The sequence below is a fragment of the Wyeomyia smithii genome, chromosome 3, assembly GCF_029784165.1.
Source record: "Wyeomyia smithii strain HCP4-BCI-WySm-NY-G18 chromosome 3, ASM2978416v1, whole genome shotgun sequence".
Taxonomy (NCBI): Eukaryota; Metazoa; Arthropoda; class Insecta; order Diptera; family Culicidae; genus Wyeomyia; species Wyeomyia smithii.
The window spans coordinates 268,921,263-268,930,023 of record NC_073696.1 but is presented as its reverse complement, the minus strand read 5'-3'; the positions used below and the strand labels follow the sequence as shown (position 1 = coordinate 268,930,023).

Genomic DNA, 8,761 nt, shown 5'->3' with positions numbered 1-8,761 from the left:
TGGGTAAATTACCTGAGGGTAAGGACGAGAGAGAACCTGGTCAAATACAGACGGGCAAGGAACGACATGACCACGATCCTGAGACGTAAAAAGCGCCAGCAAGAGGATCGTGACCATGAAGAGCTAGAAGAGCTGTTCTCTGCTAATGAGACGCGAAAGTTCTACGAAAAGGTTAACCAATCCCGTAAAGGCTATGTGCCGCGAGCCGACTTTTGCAAGGATATGGAAGGTAACCTCATCACGAACGACAGCGAGGTGGTCGACAGGTGGAAGCAGCACTTCGATGAACATCTGAATGGCGATGCAACAAACGGAAGCGGAACTGGAACGGACCTGGGAGTGCCAGCAGTAGATGACCGGGTATTAGCCCCCGATCTCCACGAAATTCAGCGGGAGATTGGGAGGCTGAAGAACAACAAAGCCACCGGCAAAGACGGCCTGCCGGGCGAGCTCTACAAACATGGTAAGGTAACGCTTGCTAGAGCTTTACACTGGGTCATTTCCAAAATCTGGGAAGAGGAAAAACTGCCGGAAGAGTGGATGGAGGGAGTCGTCTGCCCCATCTATAAGAAGGGCGACAAGCTGGAGTGCTGTAATTATCGTGGCATTACGCTTGTCAACGCTGCATATAAAATACTCTCCCAAGTTCTATTCCAACGTCTAACACCGTTAACAAGGAGGTTCGTGGGGTAGTACCAGGCGGGTTTCATGGGAGCCCGCGCAACCACGGACCAAATATTTTCAATCCGACAGATTTTGCAAAAATGTCGTGAGTACATCGTGTCCACGCATCACATTTTTATCGACTTCAAGGCAGCCTATGATACAGTTGATCGAGAACAGGTATGGCAGATCATGCACGAGAACGAGGATATCTTCCCGGATAAACTGACGCGGCTGATCAAGACTACCATGATCGGTGTGATGTGTTACGTGCGTGTCTCGGGGAGGCTCTCGAGCCCCTTCGAGTCGTGCCGAGGATTGAGACAAGGTGATGGACTCTCTTGTTTGCTTTTTAACATCGCCCTCGAAGGTGTTATACGAAGAGCGGGCATCGACACGAGTGGTACGATTTTTACGAAACGGGTTCAGCTTAACGGCTTCACTGATGACTTCGACATAATAGCACGAAACTTTGCGACGGTGGAGGAAACCTACACCAGACTGAAAGCGGAAGCTAAGCGTATTGGACTGCTGATCAATGCGTCGAAAACTAAGTATATGAAGGGAAGAGGCTCCAAGGAGAACAATGTCAGCCTCCCACCAGAGGACTCAGAGGACCTCAACGCCCTTGGAGTTTTCGAACGGAAGGTGCTGCGAACCATCTACGGTGGAGTACAGACTGAAGACGGAGAATGGCGTAGACGCATGAACCATGAGCTGCACGCGCTGCTAGGAGAGATCCCCATTGCACATCTGATTAAAGTTAACAGATTGCGATGGGCCGGACACGTCGCAAGGATGCCGGACGACAACCCGGTGAAAACGACCCTTTTCAGTAACCCCTCCGGCACCAAAAACAGAGGAGCACAGCGTACACGATGGCTTGATCAGATTGAAAGTGACCTACGAGTGATAAGACGCCTGGGAGCATGGCGCCATACAGCCCAGAACCGAGTTGAATGGAGACGACTTCTTGATACAGCACGAGCCACCCCGGCTCTAGCCTGCTAGGTAAGGTAAGGTAAGGAAGATCAATCGCTAATTTTGCTTTGGTGGCCGTGCTGCACAGAGTATTGCGATGTGTACTTCTTAATAATTAGACCGCGTCGCACACAGTAGCGGTACAGGTGTTATGATATCATTTTCCAATGCTTACAGTGTCTCACCACTGACTGGTTTTCAAACACCAATATCTTGATCGACAGCTAAAACATTGCCCAAGACTATATTTGCAAAATTGAGTGCAAAATTGTGTACATTAAACCAATCACAAACTCGTTTTCCCTTCGCTTGCTTTCAACTGGTTGATGACTTACTATAAATAGAAGACTAAACAAGTAATTGAAGATTAAGCATTTCATTCGAAAGACTTCTGAGGTAAATTCTATCTTATTCTGTTCATTCAGTGATATCCTATTTTGGTGTTCGAGTTAAAAGCCGATAGTACTTCAATAGCACGTGGGAAGTACGGGGATTAATGCCATCGTGACGATTTGTGATATTGCTTAACTGAAATAGGTTGATGAACATAGATTTTTTATCAACCACGTGAAGATTCCCGATCACAGTCATATATTTCTTACTCTAGCACGGCACAAAACGTGCAAAGTGTTGTATTATTCTGCTACAGTAGACTCCCAGCGTTGATTCAATGAAGAAGCACTTGATTTATGCAGACAATAGTAGATTTTATGACTCATTAATGAAACACTCTAAACAATGCATTTGTTAATAGTGTGCGTAGTTCGAAGTCGGTTATACGGTCGTGCTTGGATTCAACCTCCTACTTATTTTTTTTTCTCTTTCAAAAATGTATACACCATAAAAAAAATTGGAAAAATAAATCTTGTTTATTTTGACTGTTTTTTTTTATTTTTAATTTCTACAAGTTCAGTCAACAAGTGTTTAGTTTTCGTAAAAAAATTCCAATTTTTCAGAAGCGTGTTTTTTGAGAAATTTAATTCTTGAATAACTTTTTGTTCACGGTGTGAAAGAAAAAATTACAGCTCACAACTTCGCCGAAAACATTATACCAATCAAGCAAACCATTCTGGTATTAAATTTTTCTCTTTTTGAAATTTTCAACTTTTTTATTTCTTGTTTCTTTTTTTTTGTTTTTTTTTTAAAACCTAATTAGGAAAATAGAAAAATATATTCTATCTTTACGGTGTATAATAATACAACCTTGTCAAAGACGTCACACCGATCAAACAACTGTATTCGAACTCATTGAACACCCTGTAGGTATTTTCAGAATCGTAATGATGTCCAGAGGTCACCCCACATGCCATTCCCCAGGTGCCATCGATTAAGACAACTTCCTGCTTCTGTGTTGTGGATGAACAATGAACATTCACCCAAGCAACCCAAGTTGTGGCTACATTTAAGTTCCTCATACAACATCCAAAAAGAACGCAAAAGATACAGCTCAATGTTACATCGTCGTTGTTTCAAGGGAAGTTTTAAGGCTGAAACAGTGGGGCTTATTACGGATGTCAGCTCACGGTGAGAACGAAGTGAAAAAATCTCACGGTGAAAAAGACGTGTGCAAATCAAATGGGAATCACTTTCACCGTGCCTATTACGGTTGTCATCTCACCGTGAAGTGACTCCCGTAATAAGCCCCAGTAATATGAATAATTTCACGCATGATATTCGTAACCGTAACTAGGATAAAATATTGTAATTGTTTCAATGAAGTTTCAGTAAACAATGAATGTTTGGATAGTAACAGTAGATCCTTGATTTTTTTGAAAAACCTTGTTAGTATCACATAAATATCTTTTGTATAATCAATGTGTTTTGTTTGCTACAACGATGCTAGAATTTATTTTTAAGTTACAACGCAATGAAAAGAACGCGCTTTTTACTGTACATCAACGTTTTTCCATGTGAGTTACATGTCATATGAGAAAACAACAACACCATACGCAGCAAAAAGTTCCACAATCACAACGCATTAAATGCAATAACAAAAAAACATCGCATCTTTCTTAAATGTTTTGAAAGTTACAACGCAATGCACAGCCTTCTTCGTAGCGTCGTCTCAATAACTTTTACTCCATCAGCCGATCTGACGCTTCACCAAAACGCTGTTTACCTCCATGTTTTAAGTCAGAATATTTGACGGAGCACCAACATTTTTTAATCGATCAGCGAATTGATGCAAAAATCCTGGTTGGTTAGCAAATTTTAATAACTGTAAAGCAAGCTTTCACTGCGACTTGTCAGCTCTGGTGAGAACGTCCCTATCTCAACCTCCTCGGGGTGCTGATTAGGGTGCAAGTAACCTTAGTAAAGATCCGGGTCCAACCCAGGTTGAAATCTTGGCTCTATGCTAACTGAGAAAGGTATCGGTAATCATCCGTTCTCCCATATTGGGCAGCATATAACTGCATCTGATTTGAAACCGAAGGCTGAGCTATGGAATACAGTGTCTCGTCAGTTACATCCAAGATGGCGGTCCTGTATCGACATAAGCGAACGGGAAGAGACAATGACTTGAAAGCTCAGTACATGAAACATCAGAGTTTTACTCGTACTGCTACGTGTGGGCATCGTAACCAGAGAACTGTGAATAGTACGAGTGAAAGTTGAATCCATCTAGGAAGTTCGGTCGTCGAAGACTGGTAAACGTCGAAGGGAATCTAATGAGCGATGAGGCTGTTGGCCATGGGTTAGAAACAACATTTCGAGGTTTAACAGTAAAAAAGAAAGAGTTGTCGACAGAAACAGAAGTGATAATGAGAAAGGTGGACAAGCTGTGGACCGTCGGGCTTGGATGAGGTCAAGAAAGGTTGTTAAGAATTGAAACCTTGCTGAATCTTTTAAGGTCGAGAGTGGACCGCTGTTGCGTTCAAGTACTGCTTCGGTGAACCTGAAACCGTAAGAGATGGAGCAGTGTGATATGTTTTCAAAAGCAAATATTTTTTTCCTGAGATTTGTTCCTTTATTGCTAGCATATATAAAAGCGATATTCTTCTACAAGCGGTAGTTTTTTGCAGCTGACCGCATAAGTCTTTACCGGCACCTGTGCCGGTCAATTTACTTTCCCTAATTCGGTTATAGTATAATTGGAAAATTCTATATAATTTGAATGGATACAAGCAGTCTTTTTATCTCAATCTGTACCACCGGCGTTGTCTCAATCAGAGATTTTCGTGTACCTAGTTATTCATGTTCAAATTGAATCAAACGCAAAAATCCGTCCTTGTGACCCCACGGTGTACAACAAAATGATTAAGTAACTATGGCTCAATAAATTACGACGATGAGATACACGAAACGGGATGACAATGGAAAAGGACATTTGCACATAATAAATAAGTGTCGCGGTCACGCGCTTCTTAACGCCTAAGATAAACACGCTAATGGGGATTAAGTGGAGCTTGCACTTCCGAGTGCGTTGCGATACGGCCGGAGTCGGTGTGATAACACACACACACACACGCACGCATCGAGCGGGCTTAATTCTGTATTCCGTAATAAACGTACGCCTTGCACCAGTCCATCGTCGCGTCCTCGTTACTGCAGCACATCGGAAACACGATGGAGGACTTTGTTACCTTGGAGCAGCGTTGACACAGTTCGTTGACATCCTCCTGTAGTGGGACAAGAGAAAGAGAGAAAGTGAATTCCGTGAGTTCCCCACTTATTTTGGACCACTTAATCCAGATTAAGCTTGCGCTAGCACTTAGTGATAAAGCTGTATCATACTTACGTCTTCATAGCAACGCTTGACGCGTAGATAGTTGTCATCGTAGTAATCGTCGTCGTTGGACTGTTCCTTTTCAGCTGAGCGTCGATCGCGATGCTGGTGCAGAACGGAAGCGGCGTCCGGCGAGCTGGATACTGCCGCTACAATACTACTGGCGTCTGAGGGTCTGGCCGAGATCTGCGTCAGTGTGGCTAGTAAACAGATCATCACGGCAACCACCAGCAGTGACAGTGACATCGGTCGAGCGGAAACAACGCCGGGTAGGTCGCCCTCGGCCTGCTGTGATTGTTTTTTGCACCCGCGGCAGTAGGCGCTTATCTGTGTATGGAAAAGGAAACGCCGAAACGAGCGAAAATGAGATTATAAGAATAATAAAAACGACTCCAAGGTAATAAAATTGTGAATTGCTTGTTTATACATGGAGGAAAGCAAAACGGCTCGTTTCGCGGCGAAGCTCTCCCCAGGTGGCAACGAGAACGCGTGCCAAGATTGCGTTGGAATCTGCGAGGATCCAGTTTAGGACCGATCGAATTCGCTGCCACCTGTTAGATGATGGTGTGCTTGTTCTGTTTTATGGGATTTTTAGTGCCTTATTGCGGGTCAATTAAGGTAGATAGGAGCGGTGAAAATATAACCGAGTGATAACAAATCTGTTCGAAGTGCAAGCTGATGATTCGACGGGGATCATGCGATTGTGCCCCCTTTGGTTGTACTTTGATCACTGCCGGAGCAGAGACAAAGGGGGTGGATGAAAATTCACGCCTGCATGAATCGATCACATGGGTCGTGTTTTTGATTCTTTCCACAGCTGAAAGGGCACGTGGTGACTCGGAGCGACGAAATAAAGACTATTTGTGAAACAGTTTTATTCTAAGTTCCTGAAAATACAAGACGGTGGGTACCGATAAGAAACTGGTAAACTTGACACACTTTAAGCGAAATTCGCTTATCGCGCAAGTCGTGCCTTTTTCTAGGAAACAATTTGCTCATCTCCGCTGTATCCAAGCGAAAATTCGCAGTCTTTCTATTCTGCTGTTGACATTCTTCGCCGGTCTACGTGAGATTGATCCGCGAATTTTATTGCCCTTTATTCGTACTATCACCATCACCAATTGCATCATCGTCCACCACAATCGGGCAAGTTTATGTGCCAACTTTGCTTTGCTTGTGTGTTTTGTTTTTTCGCAGTAGGCGCCCTACTGCTGGAAAATTCCTACTACGCGTTCCAACCGCAGTCAGCTGATTTTTGTTGCTAGGGTACCAAGACGAGATGCAAAGCTTTTCGAGAATTGGGGTTTCGTCAGAGTGCGAGTAACCAACCGCACTGCTAACTTAATCGTTTACGTTCGGTGCGGTGTTTGGTACTGTTTTGCTGTCTGAAAAAGGGAAAGCCGGCAGCGAATCATAATAATACAAATTGCACTTGTACTATCACTGATTCGATCGATTGATTTCTGCTGATTATTGACAAAATAATGCATTCTGTATGAATGAGTTCAACCGCGCGAATACCGATCTCATCGTGACTTGACTACTACCCCGATTAAAGCAAGGCTGGTAGAAGAGAGAGAAAGCTAATCACGAGTGTACCTTGTGATGTCACACATAGTTCGTGTCCCATTTCTTGAAGTCTACGACGTAGAATAAGGCCAGTGTAAGAAAAAGTTATCATCACTTGATAAGCCAGACCGGCTTTTTTTTCGAAAGTATCCTAGACGCTTGCTATGATTCAAAACACTGTTGGTGTGATGGACAGGACGTGCTTAGCCTGCTGTGTGACGTGCGATGCTTGCGCAGTATTTCATCATGCGCCTTACCAACCAGTCACGTGATCGTGACATGCTAGAGACTAAAAGCAGCACAGAGTTGTACCCGAGCAGCTGTACACTGTTTACGATCAGATTACGATTGCGGTCCGATAATTCTGCTCGGTGAATCTTTGGAATTCCAAGCGTGAACTACCCAACTTGAACTTTACATCTTGGGGAAGCACGCATTTAAAGTATTCGCTTTTGCTCCCACTGAGGTTGCCTTGAGACAAGGGAAGTTTATATTAGACAGGCTACGTGTTAGACTAATGCGTTGTAAATTGCGCAGCCATAATGTAGGAAATATTTTGAAAACAATAACACGATTAAGAGGATCAATGTTATGACCTTCTCTGTTGGTAAATATGCGTCTGGAAATTGAAGATTTTAAAGTTTCTAATAAAATTTTGTTTGATTTTAATGAAAGCGCGTGCGTTGCGTTTTTAAAATTGAGGGTCGAGCGATGTTCCTAATTCGACAGTGTATGGGCCGTTTTCAAAAGAAAGTCGCAATACAATGGCGAACTGTCATAATGATTCAATTACACACCACAGAATAGCCAGGAGTCTGGTAAAATCCCGTTTAGACTAGCATGATGGGAAACGGTGTCCGCTTTTTTGAAATATGGCAAAAGTAGACATTAAGTTTAGTCTGGAGGTACGACTAAAAAAGTTTTTCTAATTTCGACAGGTCTTTCGAAATTTCTCTTCTTATTTCTGAAGCAGTTTTTGCTGAACGGAAGGCCCTCGTCGAAATAATCAATATTTGCAATGTTGTTTGTCATTATTTCGTTCTAGAATTTTCCTGGATATTTTTGTATTTATTTGTGTAGGATCACAATAGGCCGACAAAACGATAAAACTCGTGCGCCTCCATCATGTTGCAACTGCATGGAGGCGCTTGATTTGTTACCTCTAGCCCGCTATCACAGGTACAATGTAAACTAAATTTTTCCTGCCTTCACTTTACCTTGTAAGAATCTTCCATTTTTTCTTGATTTTTTTTCCTCGAATGTTACTTTCAGCGTCTATTAGAACTTCACTTGTAAATCACGTTTCCTTATTTATTTTCTTCTTTCCTCTTCAAATCACTTTCTGAACAAACGTGTGAAAATCGTTACTTTGATCACCAAATTAATCTGTGTATGAACACATGTAAACTCTTCGTTGTTCTTCCGAAACTCCTCCGTTTGGTTCGCGATAGCTAGCAAAACTGACCCATCCCGGACCGGTTGTCATCTTTTTATAACAAACGGCGCGATTCCATCCAATCCACATGACTTCGTCATACGGTGGAGAGTGCACGGCCGGTCGCAGCATGACGGTTCGGCTCAGTTAAGCTCACCACAACGACGTCGACGTCGACGTCGATACTCAACCATAACGCGCCTTCGCGCTCATTCTGTCGTCGCGTGGCGGCACCGATAGTGCCGACAGCTGCGATTGGCTGCCGGCGCATATTTCAGAGAGACGCCATGCGCTCAATCGTGTCGCATCGTGAATTCCCGTCCCTATCGCGATCGGATCGGAAGGGCCGCAATCGGTGGCGGTGCATTTTTGAGACGGTCATCGAT

At 43.4% G+C, this 8,761-nt stretch overlaps 1 protein-coding gene across 1 annotated transcript; it reads right to left on the bottom strand.

The window, feature by feature from the left end:
* Positions 1 to 4,604: 4,604 nt before the first annotated feature.
* Positions 4,605 to 8,390, bottom strand: LOC129730054 (uncharacterized). The gene is made up of 3 exons (XM_055689072.1): positions 8,158 to 8,390; positions 5,384 to 5,698; positions 4,605 to 5,264 (listed from the first exon to the last, which is right to left on the bottom strand). Exons 1-3 carry the CDS (start codon positions 8,173 to 8,175, stop codon positions 5,130 to 5,132), a joined length of 468 nt encoding a protein of 155 aa, XP_055545047.1. The 5' UTR covers positions 8,176 to 8,390; the 3' UTR covers positions 4,605 to 5,129.
* Positions 8,391 to 8,761: the final 371 nt, after the last annotated feature.

Excerpts from the sequence above, each read along its gene's own strand:
- LOC129730054 (XM_055689072.1), bottom strand. Across the intron at positions 5,265-5,383 it reads TCAAGCGTTGCTATGAAGAC|GAGGATGTCAACGAACTGTG; the intron begins GTAAGTATGATA and ends GTCCCACTACAG.